Source organism: Strongylocentrotus purpuratus, unplaced genomic scaffold (genome assembly GCF_000002235.5).
Source record: "Strongylocentrotus purpuratus isolate Spur 01 unplaced genomic scaffold, Spur_5.0 spur5_scaffold_12, whole genome shotgun sequence".
NCBI classification, from domain to species: domain Eukaryota; kingdom Metazoa; phylum Echinodermata; class Echinoidea; order Camarodonta; family Strongylocentrotidae; genus Strongylocentrotus; species Strongylocentrotus purpuratus.
In genome coordinates this window covers 31,136,740-31,164,302 of record NW_022145597.1, presented here as the reverse complement: position 1 = coordinate 31,164,302, position 27,563 = coordinate 31,136,740, and the positions used below count along the sequence as shown (strand labels likewise).

Here is a 27,563-nt window from a genome sequence, read left to right as displayed (position 1 = left end):
AGGGCAACGCTCGGCACACTGTGTTATGCGACCGATTTGTAATGATGAGGCGATTAAAAACTTAAAAACAATAAAAACAACACGGCAACGGCATGACAACTATAGTAGGAGACCTCTTTATATTTATTTCTTTGGCAGAAATATACTATTTCAAGACTGCATAGATAGAATTACACCTTTTGTCAAACAAATACATGAATAACAGACAATTCCAAACACACACAAGAAATAACATAAATACATGTATATATATATATATATATATATATATATATATATACATGATTACATGTAGAAGTAACTAGTAAAAGTGAAATTCTGCTTTAGAATACTTTGGGAAATAGAACAAGTTGAAATTAAGGCTCGGTGTAAAAATGTCAGTGGAAAAAATGTCAGAGGTAAAAATGTCAGAGGTAAAAATGTCAGAGGAAAAAATGTCAGAGGTAAAAATGTCAGAGTTTAAAATTTCAGAGGTAAAAATGTCAGAGGTAAAAATGTCAGAGGTAAAATGTCAGAGGAAAAAAATGTCAGAGGTAAAAATGTCAGAGGAAAAAATGTCAGAGGTAAAAATGTCAGAGGTAAAATGTCAGAGGTAAAAATGTCAGAGGTAAAAATGTCAGAGGTAAAATGTCAGAGGTAAAAATGTCAGAGGTAAAAATGTCAGAGGTAAAAATGTCAGAGGAAAAAATGTCAGAGGTAAAAATGTCAGAGTTTAAAATGTCAGAGGTAAAAATGTTAGAGGTATAAAATAAAAACAAAAGCATGTGACAAGTTTGTTATGTTTACACCCGGGTTATATATCAGGCTTATCGAAAAAGAACAGCGAGGGATATTCTGCAGTCGTTATTTCACCGCTGTCTTATTGTATTAGTTAAGTCTTATTTTGAGCGTATACCAAGGTTGTAGTCTTTGTAGAGGAATCTTGTACTTTGAAGCATGCTATCAGTTGTCGCTGGCAAGCTGTGAAAGTCGGAGTACACCATCCATGTCCCATTAGTCTGCCTTATTCAATATTTATATACCGGTATATTATGTTTTTGTATAAGCAAATGGTACTGGTACACTGAGCAAACTTCTGGGGAAAAAGATTTCTAAAATCGAGAAGTTTGACCATGTTTTATAGGCTGAGTTGTCGCTCCATGGTGTAATCATTAAAAAAAAAACAAGGTTATTTAATAAAAGGATCATGCGACAAATAATCATTGTGATTCAAATTGATGCAAGGATTTTTTTTGAATAAACAATGCTTTTCACCAGAATCTTCTTTGTAAAAACGACTTTTACAAATCTAAGCCATGCAAATCTGCCACTGTGTTGTAAGATTACTTTCAGATTAGGAGAAGTGTATTCTGTAATGAGTATTTTACATTGAATGGAACGTCTCAACTCAGTAAGCATGGCTGAGATTTGTAAAAGTTGTTTTTACAAAGAAGATTCGGGTGAATAGCAGTGCTTATTCAAACAAATATTCGCATCAATTTGAATCACAATCATTATTTGTCGCTTAATCCCTTTTAATGACCTTGTTTTCTTTCTCGTTTGCAAGGGGAGAAGAAGATATGTCACGTTAAAGACATCATAAAGATCAGTGTTGTATACGTATATATTATTTACACAGGCCAGTAACAGCTATGTAGCTTGTAATTTGTAAGAGGGAAAATGCTGATTGAAATGATAATGATGAAATAGCAAATAATTGAGGAGTATCATAGGTACCAATTCAATGGATATTTGTATAACAGAGAGCCCCCCTCAGTACTAAAAGAGCCCCCGTGAGAAGGCTCACGGGGGCTCTTTTTGGGGGGGAAGAGCCCCCGTGGACAAAAAATTAATTTGAGCCCTGGTTGTAGAGGAATCATGTACTTTGAAGAATGCTATCAATTGTCTGATGACCGCTTGCAAGGCGTGAAACTCGGAGTACACCATCCATGTCCCATTAGTCTGCCTTATTCAATATTTATATACCGGTATATTATGTTTTTGTATAAGCAAATGGTACTGGTACACTGAGCAAACTTCGGGGAAAAAGATTTCTAAAATCGAGAAGTTTGGCCATGTTTTATAGGCTGAGTTGTCGCTCCATGGTGTAATCATTAAATAAAAAGAAAAGTCAGTACAGCCCCCAAAATAGGATCAGATATCTATGAACCTTCCCCCTCCTACTTCTCCTTCATATTTGAAGATTGTTGGACATTTTAACTGCGTGGCAATGTCTACTATTATATGTAATTTCCAATAAATGCATATTTCCGACAATTCCACTTTCTTGAGGGCTTGGTATTTTGATACTCTGAAACAAGCAGAAAGCCATGTTATCAATGCTAACCGCACCATCACATTCCTGAAGTGCGCGCGTTGCAATAAAATATTGTCGATTACCATTGCGGTATAAAATAGTCTGGGAGAAAATCAATAAGCAGCTTTGTTACTCCGATACAAAGCAGAAAGCCGCACATGTTACATCAATTAAAGAGAAGGTTGAGTTCTGGGGAAAGGTAAAAAATATGTTTGTGAGCGTTCAATGCAAGTGTGATAGAACATCAAAGAAAAAAGTCATTCCCTGAAAATCTATTTCAAATGACTTCATATCCCAGATATAACAAGTAACATCTTTGTATGGCTGCCCGATTTGTATGCCATATGTTTGTGTAGTCCCATATCAATATCTTTCTGTGTACAGTGCTTGTTACTTTACCAAGACTGGGCCAAATTTTGTATCATTTTGATGACTCCAAAACCTTGCACTACACACCAATACTTACATGTTTATGCTAGATGATTAACCTTCTCTGATTGCTTCCACAAAAAATAAATTTCAAAATCTATTTTCCACATTATATTATCCTCAGGACATGTACGATATACAACACATCCATTTAGAAAGGAATATAATAGACTAGCCCATGCAGTAGCTGTACGTCTCGACATTCTGAGTGATAAAAGTGCTGAGATATTATGACGGCACTCATTTGTTTTGCTTGTACCTCTGACATTTTTACCTCTGACATTTTTACCTCTGACATTTTTACCTCTGACATTTTTACCTCTGATATTTTTTCCTCTGACATTTTTTCCTCTGACATTTTTACCTCTGATATTTTTTCCTCTGACATTTTTACCTCTGACATTTTTACCTCTGACATTTTTACCTCTGACATTTTTACCTCTGACATTTTTTCCTCTGACATTTTTACCTCTGACATTTTTACCTCTGACATTTTTACCTGGCACCGAAATTAATAAATAAATTCTTCTCTTCCAACTTCTAAAACTTTGAATTTTCACCCATAGGGGCTTCATCGGTAAATAGATAACCATTAGACTCTATAGAATGAATACAAGATTACTAGTGCGAACTATTCCGTTCTATTGCACATAAACTCATGAGACAGTCTTCTGGTGAAGTATAGAGTGCCAAGCGTCAACCTTGTCATCCTATTAAAATTACCATTCTACGACATATTTAATCACTTATGAACGTTTCATTTAAAGAGAAACAGGTCTATAGAGGTATGTACACTGTACATTCAGTATGAATACTGCTCGACCGAAATCGCAATGCACAGAAAAAAGTTAATCATCAGTTATGAAATTGAGTTCATCTTTTCATGTCATTTCATAATTTCATGATACATAACAGTAGTAAGGAGTAAAAGGTCAACACTTGGCGCTCGATGAATCAGTGAATCAAATTCAGTCAGTTTAACTACATGTAAGTTCAATATAATGAATACAGGTTATACACTGTAGTACTGGGTACACATACAATTATTCACTAGTACAATAACTATGGGTCTCAATACAAGTACATGAAAGACAAAAATAAATATCTAACTTAAAACTTAATTACACAAGGCCCTATGATCCCATAAAATGTTGTTCCATAATTGACGATATTTTGCATTTACACTGTTACACATTATTACATCTTTAATATGTATCTTAAATCTCCTTTTTTCAGAAAAAAATTCATTCAGGGCCCTCTTTTCAGAAATAAAAAGTTTTGTGTCACCCATATCCAAAATTCATCGCAGCATGTTTCGCGAAATGGACGTTACTTATTTCCACCAAAAATTAATTATGTCAATTAATTTTTTCTCATACATACATGACTACATGTACAATTGTCTAAACGAAGAGAAAAAAAACATATTGTCAACTTGTCATTGCAGTGACCAGTAATTGGCAGTAAACACAATCATTTACAGCATTTTTGTTCTTCTTTTATTTGTCACTTCTGGGAAAGGCATGACCTTCTTTAGACATATACAATGTACATTACCACTCCAATATATAACTTTCCAATGAGGTGTCATTGTATGAGCACTTTCACATGTAAATAGATGTAGAAGGCTAACAAATCTTATTTTAATGTTGATTATTAAATCAGACAAAACTCACATTGACCCTCTTTTGGCTTAGAGCAACAGAAACAATAAAATACATGTATCAAAGCAATGGGAAGTCTTGTCAGCATTTAGAGGGCCTGTTTTCCCTGATCTTCATAATTTTGTTTTTCTACCTTCTAATCTAGCACTTTAAGTGATAAATTTCTCATAAAACTCTACCGGTATTCAAATTCATTTTCAACTTAAACAAAATCAGTTATTCATCTAAAAGTCATGAGGATTTTTCATTGGCACTGCTTAGACAATAAAAACACTTCCTTAAAGTCCTGAGTGAAAACTGATACCATCTCTGTCCTTTTCAAGGGTTCAACTGAATCTTCAGGAATGAAATGTATGCAATGTCGTTCTTTTCGTACACCATACCTATATGATTCTCATCGATCGTTGTCAGACACGAATAGCCACTCCCCTTTGGTGGATGGTGAAATAATGAGGATAAGTCTCCCCGGAGTCCGTGCTCCAGTGGAGCGTGAGGTTGATGCGGCTCTTCGCATTGAAGGGGTTGCTAAAGAAGAGGGTGTCATTGTAGTTGAGCAGCGAGCCGCAGACCCGCGGGTCGATGAGTTCTTCTTTGAATGTGACTTGAGGCAAGGGAAAGGTCTCTCCGCCATCAAAGCTCAAAGCCTGGATGCGACAGCTGCAGTGAAAAGTGTGCTGGTTGCGGGCGTTGATCAACAACGTACCGTTCTTCAGTTCGACAACCTGTATAGAAAATCATGTAAAAAGATGTTGCAATTCTTTGAAATGATGGCTTTCAGAGTTTCTGTGATTATGATTAGAGACAAAACAGGGCAGGATTGAAGAAAAAAAGATGTCACACACTTTTCTGGGTCTGCATAAAAGACGATCTATCTCTGCCTTAACTGTACAATGTACATTCATGCAAAATGTAAAACCAAAGAGTCACATGTTAACATCATTTGGATGACAAGCAAGACAAATGGTTGTCAGATTTTCCAGGTGACTTTTGTGCCATTTTCTTGTTTATGTATGTGACATTCCAGAAGAATAACTGGAGGTGGCTTGATGGTTCTTGCTGTCATTTTTTTACACATATCTGACAGTGCCTTGCTTAACCACTTGACTGCTCTTGGCTTTAAACACGTTCATACCCCCTGTGCTACAGCATTTTTGTACTGTACAAAAACCTGACAAAAACTGTACACTGTACAAAAAAAAAGCCATTTTTTTTGTGGAAAAGCGCCATCTACTGTTTAACACCTGGGCTGCGTCTCACGAAACCGTCATAAGTACAAGTTGAGCGACATCCCATTGAAATGCGTGTTAAACTTAATACACGCATTTTAATGGGATGTCGCTCAACTTGTACTTATGACGGTTTCGTGAGACGCAGCCCTGTATAACATCATTGCAGTGCTAATTACACAGTAGGGCTAGGTATTATGCAGTGCTACAGTCTTGACAGTGCAATGCTCTAAACACGTACATGTACGTGGTGCGCACAGGCAAGTGAGAGCAAGACCACGTACATGTACGTGGCACGCAGCCAAGTGGTTAAATCCCCACTCCAACAGTGAAGATGGAACATTTTTATCAATAATTCATATTTAGAAGTTCTTACCTGTACTTCTCCAGGTACAAAGTCACCAGTCTTCAGTACGCCTGTCTGTGGCATGTTTAATATTCCAGAATTCATCCGCCAAGTCAATCCTTTGTCTAAAAAACAAACAAAAGCAGAAACAAAAACCAACAAGATTATAACAAGTACATGTAAACAATGACTGTCACTTTTTATGAAACACACAATGCACAGTTCACCCTAAAAGTTATTTGATATCCAAGGTACAATATATCAGGCCACAAATGAATATGATGACTTACATTGATTTATGGATAAACATGAAAACTAAAATGCAATTCATCTACAGGTCCAATATTCAACTTGTTGAAAGAAAGACTAGCAATTAGAATGTATTATTAGAAAAGAGAGATAAAAAAAGGGGGCAACAGCCCTGAAAAGATACAATGAACAGCTCTCTTCTCTTTCAAACAGTAACGTTCTTTGTCATTGAATTAATCCCACTTTAAAGATTCAGTATAAAGAACAGAACAGATTAAGATGACTAGATGAGCAACAAAGGACTGAAGTGAAGACTTTGGAGCTCTAGTAAAGTTCTTTACCATCACTAACGAGGCAGTATAGGCCGGTGACTCCTTGTCCACATGACACAAGCCTTCCTTTATTCGGCTCATACTTCTTTTGGATCCCATATCCAGGTCCAGGGTTGTACTGGATGCCTTTCAGGAGTGGGTTCCTGTCTCCAAGATACACCGATTTGGACCAAGAATATCCCCAGTCTGAACTCGTGACCATGTACAGTCCAGTGGGGTTTTCGCCGGTTCCGTTCAAACAAGATGGGCTGGAATGATGAATGCAGAATGTGTGAATTAGAATAAGTTTATTAGTCTCGTGTTCGATGGTTACTGTCCCAAGATTAGTTCCATCCGGGACCGAGTAGTAGTCATTGAGGATGAATGCAGTGGGATCCCATGTGTCCCCGCCGTCTCTCGAACGGCGCATCGCGATAAACTTCGCCCCAGCATCGGCTCCACTGTACTTGCGTGCTTCGCTGAAAGCCAGCAAATCTCCCGTCGGGACTTGAATGAGAAGCGGAATCCGGAACTCCGTCACTTCGCCTGGTCCGTTCCTTTCCCATAGAATTTTCTCTTTGATGACTTGGGGATTGAGTGATGAAACCGAAAAGATGCATGTCAATATCAAAATAAAGAGCGGAAAGTAGAACAAATCTGCCATATTTTCCTTGATTTACTCGCACTCCCTCCTCAAGCAAAGCAATGTTATGAAGGTTCACCGTTAACCTTATGAAGAAGGCATTGTAAACAAGCCAACCTCGTTTCTATAATTTTTGATTTGGATGACAATATTGTAATTCACCTCTGATTTTATAATTCCATATGAATCAATTTCATCAATAAATTGCCGACAAAACATGCACAATTTGATTGATACTGGGTGTTCTTTCTTCGTATGTGTGGTCCTGTGAAGTATTTATTTGTTATTTATAAGATAGGAAAGTAAAAACAACCCCCATTACATTTTACCGGTCTCAATTTAAAGACTAGTACGTACCGGTTCACTTCCGCATTACCCGCGCTATGTGTACAATGCACAGCATTTAATATGTACCACTACCAGTGCAGTACATACACATGCCGTATGCGGTACCTTGCACGACACAATTCTCATTGATCTGCAACGTTCTTTGATGTTTTTGGATAAGTTTTTGTGAGAACAAGCCGAGCTTGCTTGCCACAGTAAACCTCAGCTCATTCACTGTTCTATGCAAGAAACACAAATCTACACTGGTCTACGGTACGTCTACATGGTCTACACTACCAGACTGCACCACAGTTCAGACTGTGCATGATGATGTTTGTTGGAATTGTTGCAACATGATGACAAGTTGACATTGCTGAGCCTTGACTCTTGAGGACACATTGATAGTCTAAAAAGACGTTGCTACAACTAGAACTGGCCCTAGACTCTATCAGTATTCATGTACATACATATTGGAGTTGGAGTTCTTCTCAAGCTCGATCGAGCTGAAATTGAGTTACGATAACATTACTCGGCTCATTTATTGATTGGACCTTTACAGGCTTTAATTAAGGCCAGAATCTACTTTTCATCATGGCGCTTGCACCCAAAGTGATCATGACCTGGTTCTTCACGCTTCTGTTCCTCATCCTCCTGGCCCTGCGCCTGGACCAGAACACTAAATGGAACTGGTTCATCATATTCCTCCCGCTTTGGATCTTTGACTTCTTGGTCCTCTGCATCCAGCTCCTGCGGATCATCACCCACATCAGGACAGGCCACGACCGCCATCTTGAGATGACCATGTCAACCAAGATTTTCTTCGTCATTGGAATAGGCCTCAAGCTTCTGTTCCAGGTCCTGCTGTGTGTGCGGCTGGAGTACAAGCACGATCTGGCCCTGTTCTATGTTTTCATACCACTCTGGGTGATGCTGTTATTTGGATCTGTTCGGTTGACCCCCTGGCTTGTGAAGCAGACATGATTGTGAACGAAACTTATCTCATTAATAATAGACCTTTTCCAAAGAATCCTTTGAATCTAATTTATCTTGAATTCAAGAAGTACCATTTATAAATATATTTTTTTGTATTAAAAGTAGCAGAAATGTTGATGTTATTGTCAGTACTAGAAAAACTCATTATTTCTTTAGAAACAGTCAAACAGGATATGGCCACATCATGAAGTCATTTTTTAAAAAGACAAAAGAAGCAAATATGAACATATTTCTCTCGTTAAACATGTGTTGTGATAGCATGATATATTTTTCTATATTCGTTGCTATGCACATTTGTTGTTTCTTCTTTTTCCTTCAAAGGAAGGGTCTCTTCCAAAAGTTTTTTAAGTGGTCCATAGAAGGATGAAGCTAGAGATGTCAACATCTAGAACGAATAAAATAAAAAAAGTGATTGACTTTATGATTGCACCAAGAGATGATTTAATAATCATAACTTTTAGAACTACAAGTACAACCATGTTCATGGCAGTTTAGCGAAATGGCGAACTTGCAATATTGGAGAATTGATCAAAGTCAAATGATGGAGAAAGGGAGCATATATGTGCAACTCTAAGATGGTTGATATATGGATGGATGGTCCATAGATGCATGTTTGCCTGCAATGATGCAATCCTAAAATAACTATGGGCAAGAGTCAACAAGACTAAGTGTGGAGTAGACCAACGGAGCAGAAATTCAGCCTGCCTTCACACCTTGCATCATATGGAGGTGTCGCGTCATGCAAGACAAGGATTTCAGACATCCATTCTAGTGAAAGGGTAAATCTAAGGCTCAAGTCTGCTTCACTTTGGAATGCCCCATCAAAAGGGTATGACTATCCAGCATTTAGGTTTAGGGTTACATGTAGGTACAAAGCATAAATGGAAGTCTTAGATTTAGCTTCAGTGGTGAAATGTTGGTCAAGAACAAGATACACTGTAGGACACACAAACAATGAGTGTATTTGTCGTTCTCCTATTTGTTGAAAGATGAAGGGGGGGAGGCAGTAGGCTTGGAGAATTTTGCATTTATTTTCTTAGGGACTTTGTGGCATATAGCCTTAAACTAATTATCCAAACAAGTTATATCCAATACAGTCTAATACTACCAGTACTAATTGGGAGGGGCTAAAGCTGCTCCCAGCCTCCCTCTACTCTAGAATCATGTATCAAAACAATGACCATGACAGAAGAAGATGTTGAGTTAATTTAGTAAATGATCACTCATGCTTTCTGCAAAATACAGTCCTCTTCTCCGACATATATTCATGCAAAAACTTACATGTAGTTGCTTGCAGTACCAGTAAAATCAAAGAACTTGGATCCAATTACAAATTTCCATAAACCTTGTACTAAAGCAGCATGTCAAATTTAGGATCCCAATTTTATTTCCTTAATTTTATGAAGAGGATGTAACAGATCAGGACTAACTATATCGAATCCTGCACCAAATACATATAAGTAAAAATGCTTCTTGTAAATTGATATTCTTTGGTTTATTTTCTTCTTGCAGACAGTGTAAACTTTGAAATTCAAAGTAAAACTTATTGTATGGTTATTGGTATTGTTAATTTCATTCCATAAATAGTACATTACATAATATGTTGTGTCAAAATAATATTTAAAAACTTCATGAGATGTCCCTGAAAAATTGCAACACTATCTTCCCACCCCTTTTGCCTAGTAAAATTTGATATTTTTGCCCCAAATGTTAATTAAAATAGCAAGAAACAAAGATTTAATGGGTCAATATTTAAAAAATTTACTTTGGAGTTTTCATGAAATTTTTTATTCTGTACATACAGTATATTATTTGATTATTTACCAATTTACCAGTACTACGTATGAACATTATTAATCTCCATTTATTTCTATCTTTATTCCTTTCCTCTCTCTCTCTCCAGTATCTCAAAGACTGCGATCATGTACTCCTCATGAAAGATGGGCAGATTAGTGAGAGTGGCACCCACGATGAACTACTGGGTCTGAGCGGGGAGTATGCAAGACTAATCCAGACCTATCATCCAGAGGAGGAAGAGGAGGAGGAGGAGGAGAAGGAGAGAGAAGAAAGCAGGAAAGATGAATTGAGCCAAACCCAGCCTTCTCAGGAGAATGATGAAAAGAAAGACGAAAAGAAAGCAGGCTCACCCGTCAAAGATGGGAAGGGCACGTCTGGTAAGTCTCGCTGATGGGACCTAATCTACACCGGTGTGTTGGCTCAGTCAGTAGAGCGTCCGCCTCACAACCAGGAGGTCGAGGGTTTGAACCCCGGTCGCGTTATACCAAAAGACGTGAAAAGATGGGAGTTGCTGCCTGCTACCTTGTTTGGCGTTCAGCAATAAGGGATAGAGCAACGTCGATCTGGCGCTGCTCAGTGGCTGCCGGGCTCACGATCAATTGGACAAAAAGAATTTCCATTTTCGGTTTAACTTAATAAAATTTGGAGTGGACTTTAAAAAGATTATTATTATTATTATGTGGGACTGTGTCACAAATTTATTGCTGCACTAGTTCCAACAAATAAACACGAAAACTGGAAGCAGTTTTTAATTTACTAGTTTACCTCATCCTGGGACTCTTCAATTATTACTCTGCTACAAATTTAGTATTTTCAAATTGAAAATGAAGTTTTGAATAATAGTTATTTTCCTCTCCTCTTACATGATCTATCCTGGACGGATGTCTGGAATGATATAAAGAGCCAATTCATAGCTTTTTAACTATTTACATTCACCTAAATGTAATTAAATTGTAATAATATACCGGTAGTGGTAGGAGAATTAAGGAATCAATCTGATCAGTTTTTCTCAATTTTTATCATTAATAATGGTCTGTTTTCAGTTTACTCAAACTTTCAGATTACCGGTATCTTTAATTGTACATCTAGCGTTGAAGTCACTACCTTGGCACCATTTTCTCTCATCTGAACAATGTTACCAAGTTCCTTTAAGCATCTATAAGAAAATGGAAATTGATGAAACTTGTTTCTTTCTAATCTAATCTCCCTAGCTGAGCTGATAAAGGAAGAGAGCATGGAGTCAGGAATGGTTTCCATGGCAACGTACAGCTCCTACGTCCACTATGCAGGCGGATGGTGCAAAGTCATAGGAACGGGTCTCTTCATCGTTCTATCTAACGCCTTCCTCGTCGCTACCAATGCCTGGCCGGCCATTTGGTTGAGGGCAGCAGACATGCAAAATGTGGTAAGATGAATGCAAACAGCAGAATTGCGAGGATCAAGCTTGGTAGTGTTAACCCATGAAGTGTTTTATAAGCCTTTATTTATGCAAGGGCTGTTTTCATAAATTTTGCAAGTTATTGCAGATTTGCATTTTAACAACCATATCAAGCTGGCAACACATCCATGAACATATATATTGTTCTATATAATCATAAAAATGCCACTGACAGGAAATGTTTCCCTGTCATAGCAACAATATTGGCCTGAAATACAGTATACCCAGACATTGTGTGTATCAAAGCTATGATTTTCCATCATTGAAAAGGGTCTGTTATTGAGTTGAATAGTCTTTCCAACCAGAGGTTAGTGCATGATACATGTAACAGTTTACCTGGTTCGTCACACTATCAACAAAGTGGCTGCCCATGTCATGCTAAAAGGCATCACATCATACCTCAATTATCTTCATTTATTTCATCTCTTGTACACTTTTATAAGAAATATTGTATATCGTAAGGCATAAATAAATCTTTGTCTTTCAGCATACCCACACTTGGTCTTTGGGGTGAGGTTTCCTTTAATAAAAGAGTCAATATTCCAATGCATGTTGTACGTTCTTACAAAGTTGTATTCAAGCACAAGTAAAGTTGACACTCTTTTACATTCTCGTCAGATCTATACCAACAAAAGAATTATGCAACAGTTCTTTTAAAACGGGACTGTACTACTTGTAGCTACTCACGCCCTCTATGAAGCCAACAATGCCTAAGCGGTACCAGTTGGTCCCCCATAGTCCCCTTTTTCTTATGTTAATTGAGAGCTGATTTGATGAGATAACCACCTGCCAGGGACCACGCTGGGAGGTCTAGTCCCTCCTGACCAAACTAGTGCAGATAGGCTTTAAGAACTAACACATCTATTCAAGAAGAATATTCCAGTCTTTCTAATGACTACACACATGGTGTACCCATGTAAGTTATCCCTACTCTTCTGCCTCACCATGATAAAGAACATTTGTAGGTACAAAATGTTTATTCCATGAAAATAAAAATAAAAACAGTGTCGGGCAATGTTAGGCTTGCCCATGTACTATTCCAATGATTCTTTACACATACCAATGTTATGAACATCTCTCCTGTTTTCTGATTGATTCACTAGGAATATCAAGTAATAACAAACACGAACGACACCTACACAGACTACTACACGGGAGCTCCATATGAAGAAACGGATGAAAGCCTCGATCTCGATGAAAGACTCGACTTCTATGTTGGTTTCTACGTAGCCCTGTTCTTGGCCGTTCTGGTCATGTTCGTACTATCGTCAAAATTTTATGTCATTGTAAGTCATGGAGTCATATGGCATATCGTGGCCATATTGGCCTATTATATCCAATATAATTCATTATCATCTATATAAGGCTTCCAAGTGGTACAATAAACCAGTGTATTCAATATCTTTAGCGCAGCACCCGAATGACCGACCAATATTGTTCTCGTATTGCTCAGTCATCTGGGAACTTCAACTACTGTTATCGATATCATATCGATATCACACGAAAACAAACTACCGGTACAGGAAATATTTTAATCTGCTACGTTTGGACGACAATATAATGGGTTGTAGTATTTAGTGATGCTGCCATCCCCACTTATTTTACATCCTAAGAATGGCAAGTAGTTAAAGATAAGTTTTAGTTTCTATTAAATTTGATAATTTTAGTCTACTGCTTGTATTATGCACAGCAACCTCCACAATGCCTTGTTTATGAGTGATCATGAGTTCCTCCAAATGATAACTTTCATACTTTTTTCCTTTGACAGGTTGTGTTTAATACTCTCTGCCAGTAGTCTCACAATTCTTTCACTTTGCTTTTGAGAGTGATAGCAAGTTTCCATACATGATCATTTCAATAATTTCTTCTTGACAGGTTGGGTTGTGGGCAAATCATAGCAACCTCAACAACTTGTCGTTTTACCAGAGTTATAGCAAGTTCGTATAACAAACAGGCCTGATAATTACCTGATTTAAATCGTTTTCCCCAATTTTTTTTTTCTTCCCGAATATTTTTTTTCCCCGTTCCCTGTTTTTTTTTATTCCCTGATTTTTCCATTATTTTCTCTATTTTTTTTTATTTTTTTTATTTTTAAATTTTTTTTTAGTGCTCACTATCACCCCTGAACAAATGATTTCAATAATTTATTTTTTACCAGCTTGTATTACGAGCCGCCAGCAACCTTCACAACGCCTTGTTTACGAGAGTGATCGAGAGTTCCATGATCTTCTTTGACACCACTCCGCTGGGCAGGATTCTCAACAGATTCTCAAAAGACATGGATGAAGGTGAGATAGAGGGTACCTTTAAAAGGGGCAGCCATTTCATTTGTGACAATTGAAGGCAAAGTGAACCCCTTTATTAATGATGACATGGATGAGGATTCATGGAACAACCACCTTGGAACAGGACGATGCATACATGGGGCTATAGTAAAGATAGCGGAAATATGTGTGCAGCTATGAGGAGGAACAGACGATGAAACACCTCTTAGTCTCTTAAGATAATTTTACGGATTTGCACAATTTTATTGTTACCGTATGCCAATTGTAATCCGATTATATCGCAGCATGAAACTGTAATGACTCTGATCCACTTGCAAAATTTGCAAGACTTCATGCAGGGAAAATGAAGCTAAATGCTAAATCAGGTTTCACTATAATTACCTTCTACTGTGTAGTAAACATCAAATGAACTGTAAGTAAATAAGATTTGTTTTTATATCAACTCCACTTCTTTGCAGTTGATCTTGATCTTCCAAACTGCCTGTTACGCATGATCTACTGCCTGTGTTTTTGCGTGATTGGCGAGCTTGGAGCGTGCGTCTTTCTCCCATGGAACATTCTTCCGTTCCTGCTCTTCATGCCCGCCTGCCTTTTCATCCTGCGGTTCTTCCGCTGCGGATTCTGCGACATCAAACGGCTGAATAACATCTGCCGGTCCCGCCTCGTCTCCCACCTCTCAGCCACCATGCAGGGACACGCTACCATCAAAGCTTTCTGCAAGTCAAACTACTTCATTAGGAGGTTAGCAATCTTCCATTAAAGGGATCGTTTAACAATGCTAAATCTACGTGTTATCAGTGTCTGTGATATGGTGTTATATTGAAGCCCTAAAAAAATTCCGCTTCAAAATGATCAAGAAGCAAAATGATCAAGTCTCATCAAGAGGTGCCTCAAAAAAGGAAATACCTTGGAGTGACTGGTTTTACCATACTTGTTTTCCCCAGTAGACTGTAGTGTTATGAAAACCGTTTGTCAAACGCAAATTTGATTTCGAGTTTCAATCATAAATATCTTGATAATCAGACAGGCGATCGGCTTGTAAAAGTCATGGGGTTCCTGACTGACCTAAAAGTTTATACTCATCATTGCAGCATGAGCTAAATCAAGGATTTTTGTTAGAGGATCTAAGACAAAGTTACCGGATGCCTTTAAATGTCTTTTTGATTGATTAAATTCTCAAAATTACCAACCATACCACTGGTCTATTCACCTAATTTCATTCTTTATTTTATCAAAAACATGAGGTTAAAGTTAAGGTTGGGTTTTAGGTTTGTGTTAGGTATAGTGTTTGGTCCGGGGTTAAAGTTAGGAATTTGGTTAGTGCAGAAATTAGACCACATGGCAGTTGTCTTTGAGGCTGACTTGTGCATTATTTTTACTCTAGTTTGCATGAAGAAGATTTATGATATATTATTAATCTATACATGCCTCCATAGGTACAAAACCTTGTTGTATGAGAGATATAAATGATTTCCTATTTGTCTTTCCATGCCTCCATAGGTACAAAACCTTGTATGATAGATATAAATGATTTCCTATTTGTCTTTCCATGCCTCCATAGGTACAAAACCTTGTATGAGAGATATAAATGATTTCCTATTTGTCTTTCCATGCCTCCATAGGTACAAAACCTTGTATGAGAGATATAAATGATTTCCTATTTGTCTTTCCATGCCTCCGTAGGTACGAAGCCTTACTGGACAGTGACACACAACTGCTCCAGACCGTACAAATGGCAATACGCTGGGCTGCGGTCAGACTCGACTCGCTTGCTGCCCTCAACGCTGGAGTGGTGACAGTCATTATCATCCTGTGGAGGAATCACATGTCCAATTCAATCATGGGCTTCGTTCTCTATATCGTTTCAAGTGTAAGCTCTTCTTTTTCCTCCTTTTTTGTTTCTTTTCTTTTAGATGAATCCTTTGACAAAAAGAATCCACTATCATCTGCACTTTGTCTTCCAATGGAAAACACATAAAAACAGAAGCTTGGATATCAGCGCTCATACTACTAAAGAAATTCAAACTTGATGATTGGTTTAGGGCTTTTGTTTAAAAACAGGCTATTCAATATTTAGTTTTGCCAGTTTACAAATATTGCCTTCAAACATTTTTTTGTTGTTATCATTAGTAGAATTATGATTGTTTGATACCATCTGTTCTCATTGCAGCTATGTATAGGGACCATCCAAACTACATTCATCGCATTGACGGAGACAGAGAGTAGTTTTATTGCAGTGGAGAGGCTGTTAGAATACATTCAGGTATGTCCAAAGTCAAGGGTCGTTCAAATTAAATTATAATTAATGTAACAGGATGCTTGTTAACAAATCATTAATGCCTCATTTGTTGACAATTTTAATTCAGATTGTTTATTTTATAGGGGTGTGAAGGCTATTGATGAGCACTTTGAATCTTCTACATATTTTGAAAGCTGTAGCATTGTTGTTGAATCAGGAGACCCAGAACCTTAGATACTGTTATTTGTCACAATGATAGGGCTACAGCCAGCAAAGTTTAGTAATTGCAGTAAAGCTTCATTTCAAGCAAACATTTATAATAACAAATAATTGTGAAAAATTATCATGTATTCGTCATAAGTTATGCTGTAGTTTATACAAGTCAAATGTAAATAAAAAAGTAAACAAACTTTTGCTGAAAACCATTTACCCTGAAAATTGCCAATTGGGATTTGTTTGCATTGGACAACAATGCATGGACAAACTCTAACTCAACTTGTCATATGACATTAACTTTATTTTTGCTGATTACTTTGCAATTACATATTTCTATCAAAATCATTTGGCAGAAAATTGTGTACTCATGCAGATTAATATTTGGTGACAACTGTATTTGATTTTATTCATAACTTTGAATAGAATTTATTTTTTTTGTTAAAAGTTGATGATAAATAGCTCTCATGGAGAATTCAATACCATTTGAGTGTTTACCCAAAACCAGGTTCTGTCAATCACCAGGATAAGCCTTCAGTTTGATAACCAACTGGCCTTATGTATTAAATGCTCTGTATTTTTCACCAATCGCCCCATATGGAATAGTTACTATCTTTCATGTCCCTTCCCGAGGACTCTCTGAGAGACGAGGGGGTATTTCTTGATGGGACCACAGGTTTGCTGTGTGAGGCTTGTACACCCATTAATGGTATTTCCACCAAGTCTTGTGTCAGTGAATTATGACCTACTGCACATGGCAACTGACTACCGTCTCCTTTTAAACAATTTATTCTTGATCATGACAGACTCTACCACCAGAGGAGGCTAAGACTGAGAAGAAATCACAGGATGTTACCGGCTGGCCATCAGAGGGGCGTGTCCAGTTTAAGGGGGTCAAGATGCGCTACCAGCCCCACCTTCCGTTGGTCCTAAAAGACATCAATCTAGTCTTCGAGCCCAGAGAGAAAGTGGGGATTGTGGGAAGGACCGGATCAGGTAAGATCGCCCCCCTACCCACTGTTGACTAGAGGCATAACATTTTCCTGCTTTCTGTCCTTTATCCGGTCACGTCTTTTTACTCCAGTAATTGCAGGGCTATTTAGTGATACTGGTATGAAGAAAAAAAGTAAATATCTATAAAGTCTAATGAAAAAAAATGTATCACCATTTGGGCATAATATGAGTTAGAAAATGCCTGAAAAAAAAGAGGTGATGGGAGTCCAAATATGAGGTGCTTTTTCGAAATTCTCATTGGGGAATCATTGCCTGGGACCTGTTTCACAAACTTTTTTTCAATGACAAATGGCAAATATCAGTGACAAATCTGTTGATAACCAATCAGAAGCAAGGATTTCAGTAACTTATAACAAAAACCGGTCTCTACTCTCTCTCCTTCTCTCTCTCCAAAGGTAAATCGTCTCTTGGAATAGCCCTGTTCAGACTGACACAGATCTGTGAAGGGTCTATTCTCATTGATGGGATGGACATCGGTAAGCTAAGCCTCCAGGACCTACGCAATAGCCTCTCCATCATTCCTCAGGATCCGGTCCTCTTCATTGGAACCATCAGGTTAGTTTCAATCAGTATTAATTCAATTCAATTCATCTTTATTCAACGATATAAAAAAAATAGTACCATACAATAAAACATATTGACATAATCATATACATGTATAAAGTTAACATATCGTTAAGGGCAACCAAAATAGATCAAGATCTTGATCTATTGTGGACTGGTGCCCCTTTCACAAAATTCACAAATTATAAGTAAAACATTAATGATAATTACAAGCGGACACATCCAACACACACACACACACACACTCACCCAAGAGAAGGGAAGGAGAAAGAGAGATTACATGTACAGTGTACATATATGAGGTAAACTTATGAAAAAGATATATGGAAATCAAGAAGTATATTTATGAATAAAGTGACTTTTAAATAAGACTTTAAAGGAGGAGGCTGTTGAACAGGGACGAATGATTGTATTTAGACTATAAAAATCTTTGGTCCTATATGTTTAAAAGAATTATACATTTGCGTATTAGAAGTTGAAGGAAGGTGAAATTGTGAAGCTGAACGTGTGTAATACTGATGAAAATCATTATTAAAGTTAAACAAATTGATTATATTGGCTAAAAAATCGTGCTTCAAAATGATCAAGCAGTGCCTCAAAAAATTGAAAATCATTGAGTGACCGTTTTACCATACTTGTTTCCCCCAGTAGACTGTAGTGTTATGAAACCGTTAAGCAAACGCAAAATTTGGTTTCGATTTCCAATCATAAATATCTTGATAATCAGACAGGCGATTGGCTTGTAAAAGTCACAAGGTTCCTGACTGACCTAAAGGTTTATAACTATCATTGCAGCATGAGCTAAGTCCAGGATTTTGTTTCAGAACCGAATCCCTTTAAAAATAAAATCTTATCCTTTATTTCTTTCATACTGTATTTTCTCCACACTCCTTAAATGTTCATCCACAACATGCCAGGAATAGTTGTTCTGGGTCCCCTGAGTGTGAGTTAAAAAGAAACAAATAGTTTCTAAAATATCACAGAAACAGAATGGTAAAGTTTTGAACAAAGATGAACAATAAAGCAGGTACAATTTGCCTCAACTTTTGGAGGTCTTGACTTACACATCTTGAAAAATAATTATAAATGGAGTAATGTATACAATCATATTGCTACTAATTTGTTTGTGATGAGTAATATAATTAAATGGGTATTATTTGAATTCAACAGGTTCTTGAAAAAAACAAAATGATACGCCACCAGGGGCGTCTCTTTAGGGTGGGGGGGGGGGGAGTGCGTCACCCCCCCCCCCCATATGTTGGGAAAATCGAGAAAAGGGGGAGGGGAAAAAAAGAGGAAAAGGAAGGAAAGAAAGAAAGAGAAAGAGGGAGGAGAGGAAAGAAAGGAAAAGCCCCTCCCTAAAATAAGATCCTAGCTACTGCGCCTGCATTAAAATATTTAGCAATGATGCCAACTAAGTTGACGAAATAATTTGTATTATGTCGTCAAGGAAAATAACCATTTGCAAGTACTATAGAGTTCATAGAAAAATAATTTAGCCTTGGGCTCCGGGTTTATAGGGTTAAATTTGTAGATATTGGGACATTTAATTTTGTCGGTAATTTCGTGGCTAGTTTTGTTGGTAATCGTTGGCCTCTACACCCCCCCCCCCCCCCCCCCCCCCCCCCGCACTGAAAAAGGTCTAGCAACGCCCCTGTACACCACTTATATTTTGTTTGCTTGCCTCAATCCAGATACAATATAGATCCTTTCAATGAGCATCCTGATCATGAGCTATGGGAAGCACTGGAGAAAACTCATATCAAGCAGACGGTAAGAAAACATGTGCAATATCAAGTATTTATGTCATGGAGATGATAATTAAACGTTATTGAAAGGATTGTTGAAAAAACAGATAGTTATAGCGATTGTATAATTTAGGGAGGCCGAAGAAAAAATGTCATCAAATTTCTTAGATTTAGCAGGATTTTGGCAGTCATGGAAATTCAAAAACACATTTTGAGGCCTGGATATGCAATGCAAAAAATGGAAAATGACCAAAACTTGTGGAAAATCATTAGCAATCAAGGATGTTTCAAAATACTTCTGATAAGGAACATAATTGCACAACAATCACTTACTAGACTGTATGAATGAATGTTTTGAGGACAGGGCCAAGGAAAAAACTTAATAGATTCTAGAAATATTATCATTGAAAATTTGTGGAATTTGTGTTTCTAGGAAGGACAGGAACCCTAACAATCACATATTTCAAATCTTGTTGCCCCCAGATCACTAATCTTGATGGAAAGCTTGGTGCGCCGGTGCTGGAGAATGGAGAAAACTTCTCGGTCGGCGAGAGACAGCTCATTTGCATGGCCAGGGCATTACTACGAAAAAGCAAGGTATGCTCCTGTAGCTTCTGCATATGATTCTAACCCTTGTCGTAAATGTGGATTAATCTCAACTTTTACTTGCGAGTACTTGCTTTGAAAGCGTCAGGGACTTATGCAGTAATTGAGCCCTGTCATAGCCGAGTTTAGTGAAATTTGGAAAGTCATATATTGTAGAAGATATGAAATGATGAATATTGTAATGGCATAACAAATTGATTTACTACTGTATGTTAAAAAAACAGAGGAAATCTTGGCCATTTTACAGTCTAGGGGAAAGAAAGCATACAACAATCATATTGGCTGCAAATGTGTATAATAGTGCATACAGACATCGTACATTGTAGGATGGTCAAAGCAGCCGCAAAAAGTTGTCCCGACTTTGCAGGATGAAGAAAAAATTACAGCACTGCAAGTGGTGAAAAGTAATCGTCATGTGCAGTAGGGAGACTTGCAAAAACTGTTGTATTCATTGGATGATGACTGTATATATGCATGTCATTGTGTTTTTCCTTATAGGTTCTGTTACTAGACGAAGCAACAGCAGCTATAGACACGCACACAGATAGCCTTATACAGCAGACTATACGAGACGCATTCCAAGATTGCACCATGCTCATCATAGCACATAGACTCAATACAGTACTAGATTGTGATAAAATACTAGTCATGGACCAGGGCCAGGTTAGTATAGACCAATTGATTAGACCATGCTCATCATAGCACATAGACTCAATACAGTACTAGATTGTGATAAAATACTAGTCATGGACCAGGGCCAGGTTAGTATAGACCAATTGATTAGACCATGCTCATCATAGCACATAGACTCAATACAGTACTAGATTGTGATAAAATACTAGTCATGGACCAGGGCCAGGTTAGTATATATAGACCAATTGATTGGACCGTGTTCATCATATCATAAAGACTTGAATACTAGATTGTGATAAAATACTAGTCATGGACCAGGGCCAGGTTAGTATAGACCAATTGATTAGACCATGCTCATCATAACACATAGACTCAATACAGTACTAGATTGTGATAAAATACTAGTCATGGACCAGGGCCAGGTTAGTATAGACCAATTGATTAGACCATGCTCATCATAGCACATAGACTCAATACAGTACTAGATTGTGATAAAATACTAGTCATGGACCAGGGCCAGGTTAGTATAGACCAATTGATTAGACCATGCTCATCATAACACATAGACTCAATACAGTACTAGATTGTGATAAAATACTAGTCATGGACCAGGGCCAGGTTAGTATAGACCAATTGATTAGACCATGCTCATCATAACACATAGACTCAATACAGTACTAGATTGTGATAAAATACTAGTCATGGACCAGGGCCAGGTTAGTATAGACCAATTGATTGGACCGTGTTTATCATAGTACAGTCAAACCTGTCTATAGAGACTGCCCAAGGGAAACACAAAAAGTGGTCTTTGTGGACAGATTCCTTTAGTACATGTTTCAATGAGAAACCTTTTTCAAGGGAAACAAAAAATGTGCTTGTTGTAGACGACTGGTCTTTGTAGACAGGTGGTCACTAAAGCAGGTTTGAATGTATATAGAATCAGTAAGGAACTTGATCTGAAATACAGAAAAGGTAATCTTGTGAACTTGATATCCTCTATCTTGTTAATAGGTGGGAGAGTTTGATTCACCGTCTAACCTACTCGCCAATCCTAACTCCAAACTGTCAGCCATGTTGGAAGCAGCTGGAGACAAGACCACACCAGGGCAGAGCTCTCCATGACACAGTCCTGGGCCCCCGTTTCACAAAACTTGTCATCAGTGACAAATGACAGTTTTTGTTATAAGCTACTGAAATCCTTGCTTCTGATTGGTTATCAGCAGATTTGTCACTGATATTTTTCATTTGTTAATGAAAAAAGGCTTTGTGAAACACCCTCCTGATGTACATGTAGGCCTATGCTAGACCCAACTGTGGGCCTGTACTTGGACCTATTGTAGGTGCTGCTGCATGTATCCATATTAGACCCAGTGTGGACCAGTCCTGGGGAGGTGCTTGTTGGAGCCATGATACAGGGTGAACCAGTGCGGACCTAGATGAGGCTAATGTGTATGGATCCATAGGAGAGCTACATGGACATAGTCTTTTTCTATTCAAGACTAACTCTGCTATTGTATTCAAGTTTTGGTGCTCGGTTGACTAATGGGTTCTGCCAATTGAATTAGTCATCTATAGAATTAGAAGGATTAGAGGGATAAAAATATATTTATTGGCGACCCACCCCCCGCCCCCCCCCCCCCCAAAAAAATATATATATATATATATATATATTTATATATATATAACTAGCAGGACCCGCGGAAATCCGCGGGATTCTAGAGGTGGGCCGGGGGGGGGGGGTGTAAATAGATATATAGAGACTGTCTAAATTAAAACCACCAAGAACTTTATTTGCCATTCAGGCCATTAAAAAAATATACATGTTTAGCGTCCCCGCCCGCTTCCTTTTTGGGGGCCGCCTCCTCTATTTTTTTTTTTTTGAAAGAAAAAAAATCAGCGTCCCCGCCTGCTTCCTTTTTGGGGGGCCGCCTCCTATTTTTTTTTTTTTTTTTTTTTATTTATTTATTTTTTTTTTGAAAGAAAAAAAACATGAAAAGCACTGCTAAAATGTATTTCTGATTTTAAATAAGAAAAAAAAAAATTGTCGGTCGCCATCTTGAAAAATAGCCCGAATGTCAGGGAAAATGTACGGAGCGGCCATTTTGAAAGAAAAAAAAAAGGCCTCCTCCTTCCCATTTTTCGAAAAAACAGGATGCTAAAAATGTTTTTTTTTTTAATTTGGCCTTATATAAAAATTAAAAAAACGATCCAACTGTACCGGTAATTATTCTTTAAGCCACTGGAACTGCGTAGAGTTCCGTAGTGTGGCGTACCGACTACGCAGAAATTAGGCTGCGTATTAATGGGAAAATAGTCCCTGCGTAGGTTATGCGTAGGCTGGCGTACAGGTTTGCTTATGGTTGCTTACTGTGTGGAAAGCTTTTACTGCTTTGTCGATCTGGCGTAGGGTAGCGTACTGTTGCGTAGGCATGTAGCGTAGTGTTGCGTAAAAAGGCTGCTTTCTGCGTCAAGTTTCTACGCCGAAAGTACGCAAAAAAAATTAAACATGTTGAATTGTTTTCTTTCATCTTGCGTACCCCTTTTCGTTCCTCAGCATATAGTAACGTAGGCCAGCGTAGTTTGTACGCAACACTACGCAACTCTACGTATTGACCCCACGCCAATCAGTGACCCGCAAGTGTCATAAATAAAGTATTAAAAATATGCTCATCTGACCCTAATTAAACACCTAAACCCCCCGAGCTTTCGGGGGTTTATGGACCCTTGAAACCCGTGGACCCCACGCCTATATTATATATATACACTCAACTCGCTGCGATCTGATTTCGATCTCCCACCCCCCCCCCCCAACTTTGAAGAACGTAACCCCCGAGCTTTTGGGGGTTTATGGCCCCTTGAAACCCGTGGACCCCACGCCTATATTATATATACACTCAACTCAGGACCCGCGGAAATCCGAGGGATTCTAGAGGGGGGCGCAGGCAAAAATTAAGTTTTTCATTTCGGGGGCTCCATTTCAAATTTTTGGGAAATTTTCGGGGACTACTTTTTCCAACTTTCGGGGGCTCTTTTTTCTGGGGCTACTTTTTCATTAATTCATAAAAGGATAGGCCTACACTTTGTTGAGATTTGTTTAGTAGGCTCAGGACAGGTTTCAGCCTTCCTATACTTCATAATTAATTGCCTATTTAAAAAAAAAACATTTTTCTAGTTCAATAACTAAGTTTTCATGCATTGATTTGATGCAAGAACTGTAACATAATAGACCCTAGATTGTGATTATTTCTGACCATGAATTTCGATAATCATTTTTCAAAGTAAAATTTTCACAAGAAAATCAGACAGTCGTTTAAAAACGTAAACATTAGTAATACTTTTACCAATTCTAAGATCAGGTTTCGTAAATCTATTCACGAAACTATATTGAAATCGCGGCAATAATGATGCAACCAACAGATAACAATTTCTGAACTCACACACACACACACAGCGTAACTCCAGAAAGCTCGAACACCGGCGTCGCAGGCCTCGGACGCCTGCGGTGCGCGGAGCCGGTGTTGGAGCTTGCTGGAGTTAACTGCAGCTCACACACACTGCACTGACTGAAGGCAGCTTGCGACCAAACTGTCAGTCCAATGGTTTTCTTGTGAAAACTTTCCTTTAGAAAATGATAATCAAAATTTAGTAGCATGGCCGTAATAATCACAAAATAAGCTTTCATTTCATACCTCCATTCATGAAAACTATATAAAAATCGAGGCAATAATGATGGAAATAGGTCCCTAAGCTAAGTTTGGACGTGGACGGGAAGCTTCGTGTGTATCTCTGTGGCTTGTGCAGCTACTATACAAAGGATATCCTATAGAAAGATGCTTTACTCGGGTAAGCCCGACCGTGTGCGTCGTGCATTTAATACGCAACTTAATGTGAGTGGATAGTCATCGGTCGTGTGTCTACGGATGCAATGTTGAATATCCATGAGGTATCTCTGTCGTCACGCATATCCTGCATTATGCATATCGCGTCTGTTTTCGCCCTGGACGTCGACACGGAGGAGGACCTCGGGCGGAGTATAGCCAATTCGCTAGAGTAGACTCTCCCGCGGACGACGGCACCGGTCACCGGTACCCCGAGGGGAGGGTTCAGGAGGAGATAGCCGCACCAACTTGGGTCGGCGATCTCATTAAAAAACAATAGAATACAAAGGCCGGCGGAGACGTCGCGCCCCCCGCGGAGCCTTAGCGTATTATTATTATAGATGATAATAATCTAGGCACAAAGAATGCATGCATAGCTGCCAACCATTCCATTTTTGTAGCCTTCAACTGTATAGATTCCTTTCAGTTTCAGTAAACTGTTGTGTAATTGCATACAAAATACACTGCATTGGATTGAAGAGAATCTTATATTAAAGGTAATACAAAGTTTTGGGAAATTTTGAAAATTGGGTGGATAGTGATTCTTTACAATTTTGATATATTTGGATGCCCCTGTGGATGTATTATAAGTACTAGAAAATTTAGCCCCTAAAACACTTCTGCTTTCGCGAATAATTAAATATGAAAATTTACCGGTGCTCCCGGTAAATTTCAAATAGTGCCTACAGCCGTACAATGGTAGCCGCGACCATGAAAATCTCAGAATATGTAGTTGTGATATATAATTTCCAAACGAGAATAGCTAGTCGGTCGATTTTAGTCAAGAGACATTGTTTTATAGCTTAATTTATATATTGACCTTGAGAGGGAGCTATACAACAAAAAGAGTTTATTATTTACAATTTCATAACCTTAGACTTGATTATAACCGCGACAACGATCACTGAATATTGCGGGATCGCATATGTTCATTTGAACCAAATTCATGACCCCGTACAAAAACTTTGTATTACCTTTAATTGTCTACATTTAGCACATATATTCGTATTCCTATCCCTTGTATTGACACTTTGATGTCTCATGTGTTCATGTTTTTCATATTTTATATGTTATATTAAGAGAATTCAACAACCAAAGAAAAATATCAGTGTTCCCAATTTCAAGAGAGAGAGTGCGGATTTGTTTAATGATTTTATAGTTTCTGAAGTTCTATATCATTCAGTAAGCATGGGGCTGAAAGTATGTTTGATCTTTTCCTGATATTAGTTTGTTCATGACTGTATTGGTTACTAGTGTGTGAAGAAGTATATAACAGGGTTGTTTGTGGTAGGATTTCTAATCTTTCAGTTTTGTAAAACCAGAACATTTCATGATTCATTAATGATGCCATTTTCATGGCGAAAAGTTTTCTGAGTTTTGTGAATTGCATATTACAGAATTCTTATACAGTGTATGTTCTGGGGGGTGTTTCACAAAGATCCTAAGTTGAACTTATCTCTATATTGGAATTAACAATTATGAAAAGCTGTTAGGTTCCTCGAAAATATTTTGTAAAAGTTATTTTAAAAGGCAACAAATTTTGATTTAAATCATTCATATTTTGTATTATCATGGGAAATTTTATGTTCTTGATGTGAAATTTATGAAATGCCCAAAAAACTTGGATTTTTGCTTTTGTATATATTTTTTTAAAGGCTACAAATGGCTCTCCATAATATTTAAGTCGAACTTAGAGTTAAGTTTGACTTAAAATCTTTGTGAAACACCCCCTTTGGCTTCATGATAATATCTTTTTTTTGTAAGGGGCAAATTCAGATTGCATGTAGTCTTTGAATTTTCATAAATATGAAGAGGCATAAATGTGTTAACTTGTCGCCGCCTTTTAACTAGCTGTATTTGATTTCATGAGCAGAACTTTAGAACGGATGGACATGTCCAATTTCCCCTTTAGCAATGAATACTGGTGCAAAAATCGTCTTTCCTGCAATGACCGATCCAAGCCCTGCAATATATTGCAACTTGTATTAATTTGAATACATTGAGAAATTGTCTATTCGACTGAAACATTTATAAGTGTTAATCATATCATCATTTGTATTGATGATTACATGTATTTTTTCAAATTGAATATATCCTTGTTAAAAGGTGAGAAGGAAAATATAATGTTTATTTTTTACTTTTACAGGTGTTATTTTCTAATGCTTACAAGCTGGTTTAAAGATAAGGTCGAGTTCTAGTGACGCGATTGCATTGTGAAAGAAACTGTGGAATTGTTCAGAAAAGTATTGGTGTGTACTGCAACTTCTGCAAGGTTCTGGAATCATCAAAATGATAACAAATTTGGCCCAGTCTTGGTAGAGTTACAAGCACTGTACACATTAAGATGTATATGGGACTACACAAACATGTGGCATAAAAATCCATCCCGATTTTTATGCAGAATATTAAGGCATTTAAAGAGCCATGCTTTTCTGGGAGCATCTTTTACATGTTCTTCCACACTTGCATAATGCACTTCCCAGAACTCGACCTTCTCTTTAAGGGAAGCTTTTATATGTATAATTACGGTGCATACATAACTATATGTAGGGACATGGTTGTTTATTATATGCTGCAGTATATCTTGCAACCAATAAAATTAAAATATTATCATAGAAGTGGCCAGAATGCAGATACACTGTACATGATTTTGAGTTGTTAATA

The 27,563-nt window shown here is 37.7% G+C and overlaps 3 protein-coding genes across 7 annotated transcripts; 2 read left to right on the top strand and 1 right to left on the bottom strand.

Annotated features, from left to right (window-relative positions):
* Positions 1-4,234: 4,234 nt before the first annotated feature.
* Positions 4,235-7,255, bottom strand: LOC100890176 (sialidase-1). The gene is made up of 3 exons (XM_030982402.1): positions 6,552-7,255; positions 5,992-6,086; positions 4,235-5,111 (listed from the first exon to the last, which is right to left on the bottom strand). The coding sequence occupies exons 1-3, from the start codon at positions 7,183-7,185 to the stop codon at positions 4,797-4,799; spliced, it is 1,044 nt and encodes a 347-aa protein (XP_030838262.1). The 5' UTR covers positions 7,186-7,255; the 3' UTR covers positions 4,235-4,796.
* A 4-nt stretch (positions 7,256-7,259) lies between these two features.
* On the top strand, positions 7,260-8,879 carry LOC105438895 (transmembrane protein 60-like). Its single transcript, XM_011667250.2, has one exon. It carries the CDS (start codon positions 8,083-8,085, stop codon positions 8,470-8,472), a length of 390 nt encoding a protein of 129 aa, XP_011665552.1. The 5' UTR covers positions 7,260-8,082; the 3' UTR covers positions 8,473-8,879.
* Positions 8,880-8,908: 29 nt separating this feature from the next.
* LOC115922775 (multidrug resistance-associated protein 5-like) lies at positions 8,909-22,661 on the top strand. 5 transcript variants are annotated; one of them, XM_030982400.1, is made up of 14 exons: positions 8,909-9,263; positions 10,388-10,658; positions 11,493-11,686; positions 12,823-13,005; positions 13,878-14,007; positions 14,463-14,745; positions 15,688-15,874; positions 16,175-16,267; positions 17,263-17,452; positions 17,866-18,025; positions 19,729-19,807; positions 20,266-20,379; positions 20,887-21,051; positions 22,033-22,661. In XM_030982400.1, exons 2-14 carry the CDS (start codon positions 10,418-10,420, stop codon positions 22,141-22,143), a joined length of 2,130 nt encoding a protein of 709 aa, XP_030838260.1. In that variant the 5' UTR covers positions 8,909-9,263; positions 10,388-10,417; the 3' UTR covers positions 22,144-22,661. The 5 variants fall into 5 exon arrangements, with proteins under 5 accessions (XP_030838260.1, XP_030838261.1, XP_030838257.1 ...); XM_030982401.1 differs by having other exon boundaries at positions 8,909-9,313; XM_030982397.1 differs by having other exon boundaries at positions 8,909-9,348.
* Positions 22,662-27,563: the final 4,902 nt, after the last annotated feature.

Bases quoted from the DNA above. Each gene is read 5' to 3' on its own strand.
- LOC115922775 (XM_030982397.1), top strand. From the start codon at position 9,298: ATGCCCCATCAAAAGGGTATGACTATCCAGCATTTAGGTTTAGGGTTA. The intron at 9,349-10,387 runs GTAGGTACAAAG...CTCTCTCTCCAG, and splicing joins ATTTAGGTTTAGGGTTACAT to TATCTCAAAGACTGCGATCA. The intron at 14,746-15,687 runs GTTAGCAATCTT...ATGCCTCCGTAG, and splicing joins TCAAACTACTTCATTAGGAG to GTACGAAGCCTTACTGGACA.
- LOC105438895 (XM_011667250.2), top strand. From the start codon at position 8,083: ATGGCGCTTGCACCCAAAGTGATCATGACCTGGTTCTTCACGCTTCTG.
- LOC100890176 (XM_030982402.1), bottom strand. From the start codon at position 7,185: ATGGCAGATTTGTTCTACTTTCCGCTCTTTATTTTGATATTGACATGC. The intron at 6,087-6,551 runs GTAAAGAACTTT...TTTGTTTTTTAG, and splicing joins ATACTGCCTCGTTAGTGATG to ACAAAGGATTGACTTGGCGG. The intron at 5,112-5,991 runs GTAAGAACTTCT...TTTTCTATACAG, and splicing joins TTGTACCTGGAGAAGTACAG to GTTGTCGAACTGAAGAACGG.